This window comes from Pezoporus occidentalis, unplaced genomic scaffold, assembly GCF_034315485.1.
Source record: "Pezoporus occidentalis ecotype Australia unplaced genomic scaffold, CSIRO_AGI_Poc_V1 ctg12, whole genome shotgun sequence".
NCBI lineage: Eukaryota > Metazoa > Chordata > Aves > Psittaciformes > Psittacidae > Pezoporus > Pezoporus occidentalis.
Window position 1 is genome coordinate 767854 of NW_026912994.1, and position 18938 is coordinate 786791.

General features: G+C 40.7%; 1 protein-coding gene across 1 annotated transcript in view; it reads left to right on the top strand.

Annotated features, from left to right (window-relative positions):
* The window catches only part of NXPH2 (neurexophilin 2), a 37623-nt gene extending 34315 nt beyond the window's left edge, over positions 1-3308 (top strand). The window contains exon 2 of the mRNA XM_062605410.1: positions 2422-3308. Coding sequence (XP_062461394.1) covers positions 2422-3165 — 744 coding nt within the window. The 3' untranslated portion in view covers positions 3166-3308. The remainder of the gene's footprint in view (positions 1-2421) is intronic.
* Positions 3309-18938: the final 15630 nt, after the last annotated feature.

An 18938-nucleotide genomic window follows, 5' to 3' on the forward strand; every position in this document is an offset into this window, starting at 1 on the left:
TACTTAAAATTTCCAATGGCAGTTCCCTCCAACTCAGTTGCTAACAGCAGCACCAACCACCCGTGCCCACAGTTTTGGGTGGTCATTAGCATTTTAAGTAGCAGATGCTTTAGCCATGCAAACACAGGGAAAAGTTTCTGGTATTTCAGCACTGCCAGGCCCCTGGTCCCAGCTGCAATCTAGAAACACAGCAGCAAAGCCTCTTCCATGCTTCTAAAGGCCTCAGGTCAGTTTTGAGGTGGAGGATGGGCAAACATGTGCATCAGTTCTTGTTTCATCTGAACAGGGACACTTCTCTGTGGCAGGGGAGTTATTTTGCTGGCAGTGGTGATGGCCAGCTGTTCTCAGCATCACCCCACTGATTCTGAGATTGGGAGCAGGCTTAAAAGTGGCTGAAGACCCACGCATAAACATGACATTGCTTCACCAGGAGCTTTCCATCACAGCAGAAATGATGCTTCCCCCAGCATCGTTATGACAGCGCTATTTGTGCTGGTACAGATAAGCATCTGTCACTGTTTCCATTAGAATCTCCTATTTTCCTGGGTTCATAGCTCAGCCATAAAAAATGTAGCATAGAGGCAGAAAGTTGACATACAGGGTCTCAGGCTGAGAGTGATCGCTGTTGTCTGTTCTTCCCCCCTTCCTAATCTGAAGAAGAAAATACTGTACTTCTGCAGAAACACTCCTGACCCCTGCATTTCGACCCAGCTGTAGATTTATTTAGCAATAGTAATGGTGATGGCCACCTTTCTCAGCATTCAAGTTGTGAACATTGCTGCAATGGCCACCTTTCAACATCCAATCTTAATTACTGGGTTAGGGATGATGAAAAAGGACAACATGGCAAGTGGGTTTGGGCGCTGGAGTAGAGCCTATTGCTAGAGAATAGGCCCCAGTGAGGAATAAGCCCTTCAGAGCTTCTGATCTTTGCCGATGTTGAAACTAAAAATTAAAGATCATAGAAACAGAATATTCTAGAAGCTGAATACTGCTAGGAACTAAAGGCATAAAAGACCCCTTTGGATGAGTAGTGGAGGGAAAAGCAAGCCCAGCATTGCAGTTTCCCCAGTGAGACAGGTAGCACATCCCACCCAGCATCAGCACTCAACATTTTGATTGCTTTAGGCAAGCTTCAACCCTGTAATCCTGCTGTGGTTGCCTGCTGGATAGTGAAAGCTTCATCCTGTGTGGCAGCGATACTGGAAGCCCTCTATCCAGATCCTGGCACTGCAAGATGGATGATGAAGTGAGAGCAGCATTTGGCCAGGAGGAAGAGGCAGCAGCAATTTCTCACTGAGGATGAGAGCAGTGCATTCTTTCCATTTTAAGTGCCTTTTTATTCTCTTCACACATTTTGTAAGAATAATTGCAGCTGAAAAAGTTTTTCTCTATACATTAGGATGATAGCGTAAGGCAGTCCTGAAGAGTGCAAATCCTGAAAAGCCATTATCCGAAACTTACAGTCAACCCTTAAAGGAATTAAACAGGAAAAGTTATATGGTCATTTCTAGCCTACTGAAATATGGATTCTGCTTCTGACCTCCTGAGCATTCTGCATTTTCAACAGGACTCCCCCAGCATGCAGGAAGAACATACACAAGCAGTGTCTCTCTACCTTAAATTGGAAGTCTGCTGTTTAGTTTCAATGTTTCACTCTGAAATCTGACGCTGTTCTATTGCTACCAGAAGTAATTACTTGCTTTCCGATTACAGACAATTTTGTATCAGACTTAGCTTGGTCTCGTCACATTTCTGAATAGTGAGATATGTGATATGGCTGGGATTGCTCAGAGCTTCTTGAAGGCTGGGCCTGGCTAAATGCAGGCAGCTTAGCAACTGAAGCCAAGACACCAAAAATATGATTACCTTTGATGTCAGTCTCAAATTAAAGTACAAATGGGCATGTTAAGTTGGGAAAAATGGAAGAGGCAACACCAGGAAAGACAAAAGTACTATAAAAAGTTTAGTACACAAATGCAACACCAGAAGCAACTGAGCAAGGCAGGATTTTAAACTTAAACCAGTTGACAGGTTAAGAGAAGAGAAAAAGAAAAGGGGAATGGGAAATGCTGCTGGATCTGTTTCACTCCCATCTCTCAGCAGAGGTGCCACTTTGCTTTCAGATTTTCCTGCTTCTGTGAGCATCTTTCTATTTAACAAATGTGCAAACAGAGGATGTCTGCTCCTGCACATCACAGCCTGCAACCTGTCCAGAGATTTATCCATTTGTGCCAGTGGACAGCTCCTGCTGAGCTTTTTGCATCTTCTGTCAGCTATTTTGAGTAAAGTTCTTGAGCTTTCATGGGGCAGAAGATGGTGCTGGACTAGTTCAGATGCTGCTGGTGTAAAAATAAGTATTAATGGCTCCTCTAGTATCTTGATAGTTTTATACAACTCTTTCTTTCTGCTTTGAAACAGGTATTTTGTGACACTAATCGAGTCGTACAAGCCACAGATGTGCTGGACTGGGAAGACAAGGATGCTGCAGAGACACTCGTTGACAACGTGGTCCATTCCAGGATCATCAATCCTTTACGCCTGTTTGTTAAGCCATCTCCAGTACTGAAACATGGCCAGGTGTCCTACTCGGACAGTATAGAAAACTTCTGGGATTGGTTGTCCAATATCACAGAGGTTCAGGAATCCCTCACACGAACTAAACGCAGACCTATAGTAAAAACTGGGAAATTCAAGAAAATGTTCGGATGGGGCGACTTCCACTCTAACATCAAAACTGTTAAGCTGAACCTCCTCATCACAGGGAAGATTGTCGATCATGGCAATGGGACCTTCAGTGTTTATTTCCGACATAACTCCACAGGTTTAGGAAATGTTTCTGTAAGCCTCGTGCCACCTTCCAAGGTGGTTGAGTTTGAATCATCTCCACAGTCAACACTGGAGACCAAGGAATCCAAGTCCTTCAACTGCCGAATCGAGTATGAAAAAACAGACCGCGCTAAAAAAACTGCCTTGTGCAATTTTGATCCTTCAAAGATCTGCTACCAAGAGCAGACTCAAAGCCATGTCTCCTGGTTGTGTTCCAAACCCTTTAAAGTTATCTGCATCTACATTGCTTTCTACAGCGTAGATTACAAACTGGTGCAAAAGGTCTGTCCTGATTATAATTACCATAGTGAGACTCCGTACTTGTCTTCTGGCTGATGCGGTTGTGGGTAACTAGAGATACAGCATCACTCAAAAATACGCATTTCCATTAACCTTTTGGACAAGAACATGCTTTCCTAACAGGTTAAAAAATCCTTAAAAACTGTAGTGGTGTTTGTGCTGTATCGTAGATCAGTAGTCATTTTCCTTTGAGACTCTTGCATTTTGGCTCTCCTCATTAATAAGGGAACTACCAGGCAGACCCACGACAAAATTCAAACAGAATTCTGTCTGTCATGAACATTGATCTTGAAAACCAGTTTTGTAAACTAGACTTGATGGCAGAGATGTCTTTTACTTGTATTGGATCCTGTTTCTCACTGGGGACATCAGATGATGACATAAAGAAGAAATGATGAAGCAGACTCTCACATGCTTATATACAAAATCCAAATAAACAGATCTCCCACTAAGTTAATAAAGAATGTTACACAGGGCTCAAGGAATCAAGTCCAAATACTAGGAGAAAGTGCTATTTCTGGGACAAAAAAAGGAAAGGAATCTGCATTTTTATGAGTTGCAGTAGTTGTACGTATTAATTGAAGAGTGGGTAGTTCTTCCTTCAGCCTTCTTACCTGTGGATGTGCAATGATGTAGTTAGACATTGATGAGCTTTAGTTTATCAGACCCACCAGGTGTGCAGGTTTGGTGTGCATCACCTCTGGTGATTCTTCTCCACTGTTTCGATTCGTTTCGAAATCTTCTCCACAATTTCGTTTCGATTTCGATTCTTCTCCACTGTTTACATTTACACCAGTACAAGTGTTGCAGTAATAGAGAATACACTTACCTTGGAAAAAGAGAATCTCTGTTTAAGTCTGAAAATTATGGCAGGGACTGGTTTCCATGTACAGGAAGCAATTATTTTGCTGTCTAGCCCTCTTAGCACTGCGTTGCAGCAAGGATAATACATCACAGCGTAAGGGCAATATCCAAACAGCGACAAGCTTTCTGCTTAATGGCATCCAGTTGTCTTCCTTAGCGTTGCATTGCAATTAAATCAAAATATAAGCAACGACAAGTAAACAGAAAAAACAACAGTCTGTGCACCTTCACCTCCTAAAGCACATATCAGACAATTACTATCAGTATAAAAATATTCAGTATTACATACAGCTGAAGGATTATTAAAATACTCCATTTAAGTGGTGCACACCCAGAAATGCCTGTGACAGCATGGGAGGACTCACTTGTGATATTAACTCTGATTTCCTTGGTAAAGACTCATACAAAAGAAATAATTAATTAATTAATTACTATTAAAAATAGATGAGTAACTGGCTAATCTGTTTTTCTCTTTAGGTGACAAATCTAAATGTGTGGTTTAGTTTGATCAATAATCTAAATGTTTTCCGTCATCTTATTTCATACAGAGTCTGTCTTGGTCTAAATGCTGGTTTTTAGTTTGTCTGTTACTATCAATTCCTACAAGATAGTCTACTTTGTATTCTGTATAGTGTGCCCTCGTCCTGGCTGTATATAAGCTCGGATTTATTGCAATGAGTTCAGTGGTTGGTGCTTTTGTAATTTAGCTGTAAGCCATGGTTTTATTGCCATCTGTTTTTACTCAGAACTGTAGGCAATTAAAAGAAAACCCTACATGCTGTTTATTGTAGAGAATGTGGAAATTATGTATGTATATACTCTTAAATATGTGTACATATACAGAATACATGTGTACATGTATTTGTATGTAAATAAAGAGAGTTTGCTAAATCTGGCACTTGCTCGTGGCATACTTGATTTTTAATGTTTTTTCTTAAATGCTGTGTGCATATACATATGCACACATGTATATATGTATTAAAGACAAAGTAAAACTAAGGCACTGTAACATTTTTCCCCATTTGTTTTTCTAGGAGATTAAGTATGCGCTAAGTGCACTGTGCTACAAGCCTAGGCAGAGTAGGTTCAATAGCATTTCATATTTGACAAATTAAGTACATGTTTTGACAAAGTCACAAACTGTTTAGTAATTGTGCAGGGTGCATTACAAGTGAAGGGGTTAGTCTAAATTAGGAAACGCTGGGAGAGGCAGCAGCACGCTGCTGATTCAGCCCTTGCTCCAAGTTATCATCCTCCGGCACAGACATCCCCTCACTGAAGCCCAGCCACATCCCAGGTTGAGCTTTCCAGACCTCAGGAAGACAAACCAGGGCCTTGAGCAAACACCACTCTGTAAACACCCAGAGAGCCTGGGCTATCTGGGGATCCACATGGAAAGGCTTCTAGTGATCAAGGGCCAAGTATTTTAACAGGTTTAACACTGAGCTTCTTGAACAGGAAAACAACATGCATCCACCTGGCAGCTTTTGACTTAAAACAATTCTCAGGCTCTTCAAGTGAGGCTCAGGCTGGTGCCAAACCACTGGAGCAGTGTTGGGTATGGGCGGCAGCAGAGAAACAGAGCCCTCTACAGCAGGAGATGGTGAACCTGGACCCATCTTCCAGCAGAGCACTGGGAAGAGCTGTCATCGTTTGCACCTAAGTCCCACCAAGGAGTTTCCTGCTCCCAAACCTCCTGACAGAGGAGCCACCACCACCAAATGTGCTTGGGTCCCTCCGCACCCAGCAAACCCGAAACAGTTCAGCAAAAGCTGAGGTTTGCTGAGGCTGCAAAGGCAATGGCGCACAGGAAGGAGGGGCTGCCTTTGGAGACTTAGTGGGTGCTTTAGCATAGTCCGAATGTTTTCCCAGGGAGAGCTTAACCTCGGCAGCAGTATCTGACCAGTTTTCCAGCACTTGGAGCAGAGGCAATGGGAGAAGCTTGCACCTTGCTCCAAGCCCCGGCACAAGGCAGGGGCTACGCAGCTACAGCAGGAGGGGTTTGGTACCAAGGCTTGCTCCTTCTCCTCCTCACCACCACACTTTTTTCCTATCACAATACCTTAAGCTTAAGAAACCCCCAACCTGGAATGCTTTTTTCTGATCAATTTTAAGAAAAACACTGCAAAAAAAACACAATCTTGACTGCAGTCAAAATCAGATTAAAGAAGTTACTCGCACGTAAGCAGAATACAATGTAATGAATAGAAGGGACAGACTTCATAAGGTCAAATTTTACACTGCCCATGTAAACAGAATTAAATTTGAATTAATTTCACACAGAATAGGCCATTAGAAAAAAACAACCACCAAAACCAATCAACAAAACAACCCCCCACCATTTTCCTGTGGAACAGGTGACTTATTTTAGACAAGTTTCAGGGATTCTTCCTCACACGACTCTTACTCAAAGGATTTTAAAGTAAAAATCTGGAAGATTAAATACCATTTTCTGGAAGTGTCCCAAGTGGACAATAATGACTTATAACCACAGCAACTTAATCTGAAAGTTTTTAATATACATGTTTCAGTTTAATATACATCTTCAATTTAATCCAAATCTCAACAGTATAGTTGTGCATGCATGCATAGCAAATGCAATATGCATTTAAACTCCTTACTAAATACACTTCCTATTGCTTTTCCCATCCCATGGATATAAATATAAAAAGTCCCAATAAAAAGCTAATTCACATAAGCATCGGCACTCATGCTTGAGGCAGCACAGTGCTGTAGGAACCACATGCACATGAGTGCTAGCTTTTTTAGTCATTTCAACTGGAGCAGGGAACTAACTTAGTTTGGGGGGGTTCTTTCCCTTTTCCCCTCAAGAATTTCATGCCTTGGATCGGGAGCCTCTTCATCTCATTGCCTGTGGTTGGACCCTGCTGCAAGCTCCTCGGCCTCTCCCATCATTGCAGTGCTGCGATGTTGCACTGGGAGCCAGGGCACTTCCCTGGCCTTGCTGCCTGTGGCAATTCCCAGGCTCTTACATCAAGCAGCTGCTACGGCAGTAAGCAAGGCAGGAAAAAGGCAAAAAGCCGAGCATTGTTTGCTGTGAGCTCCCCAGGGTCGCTACATTTTCTTTTTAGGGAGGATTTACGAGGCAGTGCTAAAAGACCAAACCCCTGAATAATCCCGATACCACTGGAAAAACTCTCATAGCAGCTAGGCAAAGGTGTTCAGTGCACATCAGCATCCTGTGCTGCTTTCTGTTAATTCAAGGACATGAGAATTTGCTATTTGTTTTATGCTCTGCTGACTAGCGTAACCTGGATAATGTTTTATTTATAGTATAATAATGATCCATCATTTCCACTGTCCCTATTCAAATATGCACAGTTGAAAAGACAAAAACAAGTCACAATATACAAAGTAGCTCAATGAAACACATGGTAATCAAGTAGATTTTTAGCTGTTGGGTGTCTTGTTGAAAATGAAGGTTTGCCAGTCCCATCTCTTTTGCCAACACCTCTTGCACGCATCCGTCAGAAGCGGCCTCCTTCTTTGTTTGAAAACTAAGAAATAAAGCGACATACTGGCAACTAGCACCAAACTGTACTGAGAGAAGTATTGTCTGTACTGTGTTAGACAAAACACTAGCAGTTAGTGTCATCCCCTCGACAGATTTCCAAAGAAATCACAGGTTTTATCACATCCCTGCTCAATTCAGGTCCCTGGAGTTAGTGAAGAGAAGTTAAACCACAACTCACCAGGCAGCTCCCCATTGCCTGTGTAGCCCTGCTTGCTGCATGCGAAGGAACACACCGGATCCACAAAAAAGGGATCCAAGGGACTGGTTTTGCAGAAGAGTTGAATTGTCATGAATTGCCCTGGCTTCAGTCAAACCACACCTCACCTGGGGTGGCTGCTGAGCAAGGGTCAGCCAGACCTCAGCAGATCTGGAATCGGAAGGGCTGAAAGATGACTGGAGACTGCTGGATGCTGCTGGCAGCACGGTACAGCAGCCTCTTTCTGCAGAGACCGCTGTAACCATCCCCATCAGGCCACTCTCCAGCCCATAATACCTGTGAGTTTTCAGTCAGGAGCAAGCCTGCAGTTGCTGGTGCTCTCCAGCAAGAACGCCAGTCATCTAGACTAAATTCTGAAGGGAAAGAGAAGAGTCACCAGAAAATGCTTTTCCAGGGACATAATCCAGTCTTTAACTCAGCTCAAATCCAGCACCAGCTTCACCCCAATTAAAAAGCCATTATGCTCATGGGAAAACAGGGTTTTTTCAGGGAGAAAAAAAAAAAAAAAGCTACCTACATAGACAGTGGTAGGACTCTAAAACAAGACTCCAAAAGAAGCACCAACAGCTTCCTATTCAACAGCAGTGAAACAGCCAGCCAGGTCCGACAGGTTTGCTTGCACTGCTCTCTTGGTTTTTTCAGGTCAGAACAGGGAAGAAAAAAATTCCATTAGTTCAGGGACTTTTGAATGTATTCTCTTCACTGTAGGAAGAATGCACGTCTGTGATTCCTCACCCAGACAAGGGAAGCTGAATTATACTGAGGGAGAAGAGATGTTGAGTGATTCTCTGCTTATGTCAAGAGGCTCAACTACCTTTCCTAACCAGCTTTAAAAAGGGAATGGCTTTAAACTGACAGACAGTAGATTTTGATTAGATGTAAGGAAGAAATTCTTCCCTGTGAGGGTATGTGAGGCACAGGCTGCCCAGAGAAGTTGTGCCTGCCCCATCCCTGGCAGTATTTAAGGCCAGGTTGGACCAGGCCTTGAGCAACCTGGTCTAGGGAAAGGTGTCCTTGCCCACAGCAGGGGGGTTGGAACTGGATGAGCTTTAAGGTCCCTTCCAACCCAAACCGTTCTGCAGTTCTCTGGAATGACTAACATGGGAAACAGCTGGCACACAGGGAGACCATGGTCTCTTCCGGCAGGACCTGGGGCTCTCACTCAGGGCTGAGCCCTCAGAGCAGGGGACAGAGCTGCAGCTGAGCATGGCCACAACAGAGAGGCAATTGTGCAGAAGTTGCATCTGAAACATGTTCTTAGACATCCCACCACTCACCTTGCCCCTCCAACTTTAACTCTTGTTGGGAAACGAGACAGTTTTATTACCAACTTGAGCCCAGACTGGCATCTCACACTTCCATCATTATCCTGCACATCTGCCCTGGCAGCTCTATGTTTTAGCCCTTTGGATGCAAACCCCATTTCTCTGTTCTCTTGCCTCATTTCCAGACAGTATGTGGCTCCTTCATTATTATGCAGTCAATTAAGCTTTGGCTACTTTATCTTAACAGCTCCAAATAAGCTGGTGATCTTCCTGAAAGGTGATACATTATAATTGGTTCCAAATTGGCAAGAAAAAGAATAGTGAAATATGAGACTTGGAGGTTACTTGAACTAGCCCTGAAGTTTAAAATGGCCCAGAAATCCACTTAGAGTTATCAGGGTGTTTGCTTAGCTCTCCTAGCATTGGTCAGGTTTATATCCTCTGTTAAAGCTAGTGTTACTTCCCAGGAAACAAGACTTGGGATCTTTTGCTCTAGAGATCCTAGGTACCAGTGATGCTGCATCTTCCAAACACAGGTGATGAAATAGATGCGCTGCGCTCACTAGCACCAAGCCACATCAGGGGAGAGAGTGAAGAGTGCAGAAGCCTGACACAGACACATTCCAAGTGCCCAGACTCTATAGGTGTTCCTGATACACATCAATTTTTCAGAGTCCCCAGTTCAGACAGGCAAGCTCAAAGCAAACAACTCCCTTCCTTCCAGCTGGGGCTTGGGGACATCATGGTAGTTTTCTTGCATTGCTGTGAACCTTGCTTTCATCCCTGCAATTAAAGCGATGAACACCTCAGCAGCCAGGAGAGCAGAGTCTCAATAAACACCCCAGGTATGAGGTTTTTACATGGTGGGTAGCAGTCAACCTGCCCTTCTGTCCCCATTCCAAAAAATCCTGATGAAAAGCCAATAGAACTTACACTCTTTCACCACCTTTTCTTTGAACGAGTCCCTGAAGCACACACAGCAGCGGCAGGTGATGCTTAGCAATCTTGCACCATTAATCTGGGATCTCAGCACAGAATATTTAACAGATTTCTGATCAGGTAAACCAAAGGATTAAAAATATAGTAAGTTACCATATTGAAGATGAGTATGCTTATTTATTATATAGTACTTCAGACTACTTAATTCCAATCCACTTCTCATGTCAGATGTATTTAACCGTAACATTTCTAGCTTCAATAACTGAAGATTTGGATTAGCTGAAGTACTCAGGGGAAAACAGGATGCCTGCTCACCCAAGCCTCCTGCAGGTGATACCATACAGGGCGATTGCTCTGTCCTGAGGGAACACTCTCCCTCTTCCGCTTCGTTCTCCTGGTTTTAAAGTAAATATACCATAAATACTAGACCCACAGTGCTTTGCCACAACCAAACACAACCTGACTGCTCAAAGTAAAAACAAGCACAGATGAACAGTGTGGAGGGCAAAGCAGTCCACACCCACTGGGTCAGCCAAGCTCATGGGTATATCAAGACATCAAGGGATACTTACGTTACTTGGTAAAAGGAGCGGAGAGAGAAATGTGTATTTTGATTCACCATACCAGTTATCTTTAAAAGAAGCACAGCCCCTTACTTAAAAAATGAGTACTGAATTGTGTCGCCAGAAGCAGATTAATTGCAGCTTCCAGGAAAAACTCTAAGATTATTTCACATTGACTTTTATTCCCACTTGAATTAAGGTCCTTATGTTTCACTGACTCATTTGAATTTTTTGAATTGGCTTTGCATAGTATCATTTACTGATGTACTATCTTTAATTACATAACACACACACGCTCTCCAAATGCATTATTAATGAAAGTGTTTTTAATTAAATGGCTTTCAGCATAATATTCAGTCATTAATTTCACATGCTCAGGATGTGGAGAGATTCTATTCCGATGGTCTGGGAAAACTTTGTACTTTAGATGAGGGATACTTCCAAAGTGATAGTTTTAGAGTGAAGTTGAAAATCATTATGAGCACTGAATTACCCTCTCAGCAGCTGGTACCGCAGTTCTGCTCCACTGGGTGTTATCTATTCTTCAGCTCAAGTGCTCCTTTTGCTCTACCATGCTTCACCACTGGTAATTTTAAAATGCCCCTCACTGGATTCACATATATTCCACAGTGAATAATACCAGTTATCTTTTAGGAACAACTTAGACAACGGCACTAAGGCTGAATGCTCTACAATAAAAAGCTCTGCAACCTCCTTTCTAATTATATATCGCCCACCTGCCTCCACTCTTAAACTTATAGTGCTCTTTGAAGTGATAAAGAGCCTTAGAAGTTACAAAGAGCATTCACATTCTTGGGGATTGGGCTTTCATAGTCCCAGGCTTTTGTTTTTGAGTAACAAAGTCCATCCACAGAAGCTCTCATTAATTTCTAATGTTTAAAAGCCTTCTCGGCAGTGGTGAGGAGATGAGGACTGGCTCCCATTCTCCCGAAAGCACAGAATCCTGGATCATGTCTTACCCACTGGTTCCTCTCTCTAATTCAGCTCAATTTCTTGATGTAAAGCTCACACTTCTGGATTCCTCCCTCTCTCTGCTGTGCTGCCCTACAGCTGCTGTCCTCTTTGAGCTTGAGGTTGTCCTTCCAGCTCAGCTCCTGTAGCCTAACAGCATGGAGATACTGGTCTCCACTTCAGCCAAGCAACAAAAACCTTGTGAAGATGACAGACAGGGAGGGTATACATTAGAATAAATGCTCAGAAACCTTCAATCAGTAAGATTAAATCAATCCCTTACTTCCTTGGGAACAAAAAAGAGAAAGGACTTCAGCTAGTAAGTAAGTTCAAAACCTCATTAAAAATCATACTGACTTTATCTCAGAGTCATCATGTTTTAGCATGCTGACTAGAAAAACCATAGGGTAGACCACAGCTAGCTATAGGCTAGCTGTGGCAGAATCTGTACTTACAAAGCATCCCCATTAAAGATGATTGCTTTGCAGGGTTTTTAATGGAAGGGGCAGCACAGAGAAATATTATAAAAATCTACTATGTCACAATGATACTATACATGGACCTCCACTGCATTTAAAATGGATTTTAAAGAAATAACTAATATTTTGATATGACAAGACTAATGACAATATATGCCCACATTCCCAGCATTTTATGTCTAGACAAAACATTGCTCCATAATGAAGATAATTGAAAGTATGACTTTCATCAATATTTAATTAGCATTTAGTGCTAACTCATTATTGCTGTACAATTAATTTGACATCTTGCTGTATGGCCTACACAGACTTCCTTCTAGAGGTTCTTTTATTGGTGGGACATAAGTAACACCAGACACGTGTACCTTCCCTCAGGCTTCTAGAGGACTATGAAATATGGAGAATATGACTGATGTTTTAATCTATTGCAGAATACAAAAGATTAATATTGAAGCTCAAAATATGCCCATTTGGCTCATGCAGTTTTGTAATAAGGGCAACATTCTACTAAACTAACGTTTTCAGAAAACAGATTGTACCATCATCACACCTATCTTTTCCTTCCCAAATCCCCTGGGTTATGTACCCAGTGATAATTCAGTTAACCAAAACAGCATTGCCTTATGTTACCAATTTAAAATTGTTACAGAAGTTTCAAGATGATTCCACACAAGTGTGTAGAAACCCATGCAAAAGTATGGATCTTCAGATGATCGCAGAATGTGAGATGACTCCTGATGACTGGGATATACTTTACAAGAGAGTACTGACAAAGGACAAAAGATGCTTCACAGACATTCTGTCAGACCGAGATCTTAGTAGGAAACATGATGCAAACTGCAGTTTTCTTTCTATATCTTTGGAGCAGTGCTACTGACTTAGAGGATCCTTCACACAGTTGGTAAATGGGTTATCACCACCATGAAGGAAGAGATGCAAGGAGGTACGTAGGCTAACAGTACTGACTGAAGAACGTTGAGAATGCACTGCTTATATTCCCAGATGTTTAATGAAGTTCTTGCAGGAATTTTCTGAACTACCTTGATTCAAGGGTGAACCTGCTCCAAGAAATGGAAAGCAACCATATGCATGCTTAGTTAACACCTAATCTAGCATTTCCAAACACAGGGACTACAGTTTGTAAAACTGTATGGTAGGATTTCGGAACTACTGCAACATGTTCAGATTTGTCACTAACTGGAAGTTTGATTAGTTTAAAGCATCTGAAAAGTTTGCCAGACTTCCAAAATTAGAGACTGCTCACATCACTATTGCTACATCATTATTTCACTCCACTTCAGATATTTGAATGAAATATTTAACAAAGCTTTAACGAGTGCTACAAATTATGAGCCAGTACTAAGAGCTGCAAGTGGGAAGTTGTAAGACCTGCTTTAAGAGCCACTTCCCTTCATTTTGCACATACTCACTTTTGTCAGGGAAAAAAGAAACTCAAGTTTCAGAATTGTCCTCACTTCTACATTTTTAAACATGTACTCCTTGCAAATTTTAAGGAAAAAATCGTTCATTCTCAATGATTTTCAAATTAAGGCAAATCTAATGAACATATTCTATCGCTTTGTTACCTTTGACAGCCAATAAGACAACAATATTCATGCCTAGGCAAGCTAATATAGCAACATATTTAAAGACCAAGTAATCACTAACATTGAAAGTGCTTCTCAGCCAGCTTGGCAAGTACCAAGCTTGGTGGAAAAAGAACTGATACCACAGCTGAAGAAGCTGAAGACTAGACAGATACAAGGTGTATACTTGCTGTGAAAATAACCAGAGTGATCCAGACACCGATACAGTTTTTACTGCTCAATGCTAGTTCCTACTGCCCTGCTGGAGCACTGGTATGGACAACACAAATGCTCTCCTTCACTTCATCCTCATTATTTAAGCTAAAATTGCTGAATAAATAGCTTTGACAGCCATGTACAAGTATATTAACAGTTAACTTTACCCAGCCAGCCATGCCCTTAGGCAGCACGGTTCCTCTGGGGAACTGACACTTCCCTTATAGATGTTTAAACCCTGTTTTTCTGCAGGAATAGAAGCTAGTTCTGACAAAGTTTAGCTTTACAGGAAGCAAGTAAAGATTACAGAACTATGCCAGCACTATTGATGGTTCTGTGATAGGAATCTCTACATACAGCTAAATAAGCTGCTTATTTTTATTACTGATATGGTCTCAGTAGCACTGAACACAGCTGGGCCAGCCCCAGGTTTTGTGGTTGCTTTTAGAGAATGAAGCAAGAGGCACATTCATGCCCATAAAAACTTCCTTACAATTTTGTAATTCATGTGAAAACACAAACAAGGATTATAGTAAAGCATAGTCTCAGTGCAACAGCACCTTCCTTTACACATTTTTATCTGGAGGAATTAGGAACAAATGTTTGGTCTGCTCCCTGCAAACAAGCAATAAGGGAAGATTATGGACTTGCTGATAGTAGTGACTTAAAGTAAATACAATGAACTACAGTAAATATGACTGCTCATAGAACGTCTATGACCAAGAGTCCAGAGATAATTATTATTACACAAAATTAGCCCAGCTTAGAAATGCTCTTGGGTTTATACCACATGGAGTATCCTCAACAACTGATGTTATATACATAATCCTTTTTACTCCCTGTATATTTATGTTGCCTGGCCCCATGTTCTCCCAGATGCAGAAGAATGCCAAAATGACCTAGAACTAAGTGGTAGTTTGGGCAAGATCGAAAGCTGAATACAAACGTATCATTTCACCTGACCTTCCTAGCATGATACCTGTTTATAAATCAGTCATGCCGATTTAATATGTTTGCAAGGTTCCATCTTGCACAGTGCTCATTATAGCCTCAAGGTATTTTTCTGCACTAGTAGCTTTAAAGCATCTCCTTTGCACAAAATCTGTTTCAGCTGATTATTCTGCCAAATATTTTCTATTTATCCAAGCTGAATCTTTATTTCCTGTCACTCTATTATGAAGTTTCGTCCTACTGTCCTTTTTTTTTCCCCAGCTACTGAGAAAATACTTTGTTTGATCTCAGTTCTTTCCTCTGGACAAGCATTTCTACCAGAAGATGCAGGACTAATTAAGCAGAAACCAAAATTTTATTTATTTGGGTTTTTTTGAGACCCAAATGTTGGATACCTGCAGAGCAGCATGGAAAGCTTAAGCTATGCAGACAAAAAAACCAATGGCTTTCACAACCTCATGCTGCTGATCTTAAGCACAAAATTAGTATGCTGACGTATCTGGATAAATCCCCCCATGTGTGTGTATTAGGAGTAAGACAAAACCAAAGAAAGGACAACATAAAGGAGGCATACAGAAACTCTAGAAGAAAACCAAACCCTCTGAAGAGTAAATGCCTACAGGATTCACCTGTTTTGACATCTTGCAGATCTAAATGTTTTCCAAAGCTCACCCTTAACTCACTCACCCTTAACTCACCCTTAACTCCAGGATGAGTTAAGGCTCCTGATGGCAGCTTTGCATCCCTACATTCCTGCTGACCTACTAAAAAGTAGCTGGGAAGAAACTGCTTTTATAGAAAAGAGCCAGGATCTGCGTTTGTGCCCAAAACATTTCTTAAGGAAAAAAATATATTGAACTACCTAACGCATCTACCAGACTCTCCCTGAAAACTGAAATTCTGAACACCCCAAAGAAGCAACAGATATACCTGGTTTGCCCACGTATACAAATTGCATTTTTTTTAGAAACACTGGAGCTTGAATATGCAAATTATAAGAATGCATTAATTATCATTAATCATCCTTCACAAAGACTAAACTAACTGGAGAACTAATTTGAGAAAATTGAAGTACATGACAGAAAGCATTAAGATTCATTAAGTTTCAATTCTCTGGTCTGTCAGCTTGTCAAGAGTAGATGCCTGCTATTCTAGCATTAAGAAAATGCAAAGTGTTTTACCAGTAATCTAGTATACAGTTTAACCCCCCCTCTTTGTTTAGAGATTTACTACACCTGATATAATACATTTTTTGTTAGCAGGCACAGTTACAAAGAAATTTCCATGTCCATTTCTCTCAATCAGGGAAACGGAACTTGCTGAAATTTCGTTACAGAGCTTTTGCAGGTTCACTAGTTATTCTGCATTTATTTACAAAGTGCAAGCACACATTCTGAAAAATAAAACAGAAAAACAAGAAGGCATTTGAAGAAAAAGTTCCATTCAAAAAGATATCCACACTGCTCCATACCTACACCTCAAATTCACATTGACCAGAAAAGCCAGTAAGTACGCAACAAGGAGCAGGCATTATTTGTCCCATGGTTACAGCCAAGACCATATAGATACCTATGAAATAACAGCAAAGAGGGAGCTTAGAAGCTTGTCCATAACATAGATGCCCCAGCAACCTATATCAAACACCTCTGGTTAACTTCAGCTGCACTTTCAGCAACCAACTTGGCAGCTAGCCTTAGTGAGCACACCCTTGGCATGCTTCCCTGCATGCCAGTCCTTAACACAGCAGCAGGAAAAGAGGTAAATGAATTTTAGTCCTTCTGCTGCCCTGGGATAATCCTCCCCAGGTAAAATGGCATAGGCTTTTGTGATCCAGCGTAACAACACAAAGTCCTGCTGTAAGGGAGAAACTGAGCCTTGCCAGTGGAAAAAACTCCCACATGCATGTGTCCAAAAGGAACAGCCATCTGCAAGATCTGACAGGGACAAGATGCAAAATTTAATAGTTTGGGTTTTGTGTTGTTTTTTTTTTGTGTGTGTTTGTGTGTGGTTTTTTTTCCTCCTTTTAAAACATATGGTGTGGGTTTATGGAGAACATCATGGCTCTTAATCTACGGATGCAGAACAATCCTAGCAAGATTTACTCTTTGCTGGCCACAGCAGGTAAATATTTTAGTTTCATTCTTGAGTAACATGTAGATAGTCTGATTTAAAATGTCAAGACTTGATAACCTTGACACAGCTGGGTTAGAAAATTGTGTATGTGATACACAAGATTTTAAAGCTCATAGAAAGTTATCAATTTAAAAATAGAAATTTTAAAGTTTACTTGGCAATTGAGGTTAAAATAGGCTACCCTGCACTTAGAGCTTCTATGCTTTCAGAAGTCACCCTATTAGAAATTTTTTTTTGCATATGCTTCAAAATTTACCTTTATTAACTGAAATGGCTCAGTCAACTATGCAGTGAGAAATGCAGGAAGTCAAAACCCATAGCTGCTTAAAATGCATCACAAATTGCCTCTGTTTTGATCAGCAGCACAAAATTTGACATAGTGAAGTTTATTTTCTACATGACTATCACTGCCAACGCATGAAACATGCATGAGTTTGGCAGAGCACAGATTTTCACTCATCATATATACTGTTGATTGAAAACCAACACCTTCATGAAAATATTGTTATGCTCCAAACTGTACTAAGAACACAAGACAAAAATGTTAGTGTCAGGTAGTGTTTTCAAAGGAAGCCAAATCCACACTGCTTTACAGGATGATCATCATGATTGCTACAGCTCTAAGTGTCCTTCAAAATACTTTAACTGAGAACTCAAACTATTCTTGGTGGTTTCTTTATAAGCCAAGGCCAGGCAACTCTGCAAAATTACTTTTCCCTCCTGAGCATCGAATCACAAGCTCATTTCTGTTATTTATATTTAATGTATGAGAAACTCAATTTTATAATTAAAGCATCAACTTCACATACTGTTTAAAATATAACTTATTAGACAACCACTGGCATGCCACCTCTATTCCAAAGCACCGGTGGATTGTCACAGTTAAGTCTGGGTTTTGGTGGGTATTCTTTTCCTAGATGCAGTGCTTGTAGTGGAAAATGCAAGTCCTTCAACATCACACATTTGCAATGCTCCAGCTTCTGCACTTACATTTCTTCCAGATTTCTCCGAGATAACAAAGAAGGAATCTTCAAAATCAACAATAAAAAAAATGTTCCTCTAGTGGAAAATTACCAAGAAGTTTGTGGAAAGATAAGCTGTTCAAACCTACTCTAATTTTAACAGCAATTAACAGCATTTCCTCCATTACCATACCATCACAACGTTAAGTGCAAAGTTACTTGTGGATAATGGAAGTAGTTTGATTATAATTTACTTAATAAATATGGCAAGTAAAATTTGTAGTGGACTTTAACACTTTAACAAATACTAATTGTAACAGAAGTCATCTGAAACATACAAAGACATTAAAAGGTTATATTCTTTCACACAGATCATAGCTAAAATTAACGAATCCTTTACTAAACAAAGCAAAAACCACATTGAATATTAAGGTAGATAAGATTCTAGAGTATATCAGAACTGCTGATAAAGTTAAGATGCAAGTTGTTGTGATTAGTCAGTAACTACTAAGTCTGGCAAAGCAGCACAAAGACGTTTTAATCAGTACTTCTCAGCTGTGACTGAGAAACTTTTCTTCTAGTAGCTGTAATGGGGACTGCTTAAGCTGGCACTACTCATAGCACATCAAACTGCCTACAGCATATGGCGGGGCTGGCACTTCAGTATACAAGAGCTGCTTTTTGTTCTAACAGCATATCCTACCAATCAAGATTCATTATTTGAGCTTTCCCCTTTTAAAGAAAGAAAAGGGCATACACTGGACTTACAATGAGAATTCCCAGAAACCTGCCAGAGTTACTAGTAGTATTTTAGTTAAACCAAGATTCAGATAAACTGACACCATAAAATACTTTAAAACAGAAGCATTCAACTAAAAGGAGGAAAAGCTTTATTTACACCCAAAAGGCCATCAGAATTTTAGAAGGAAAATAGGTGCTTTTTTCATCAATGCCAACTGAATCCATTCTGATGAATAATGAAGAAAACTTTTGAATGACAAGCTATACATCAAGAAAAATTACTTCAGAAAGACCATGGATAAAAATATAGCTTTCTAAAATAAAAGAAATAATGAAGTTTAATATTCTCTACCTAGAAGTTGAAGCTCAGTTCAAAAATTTGGACT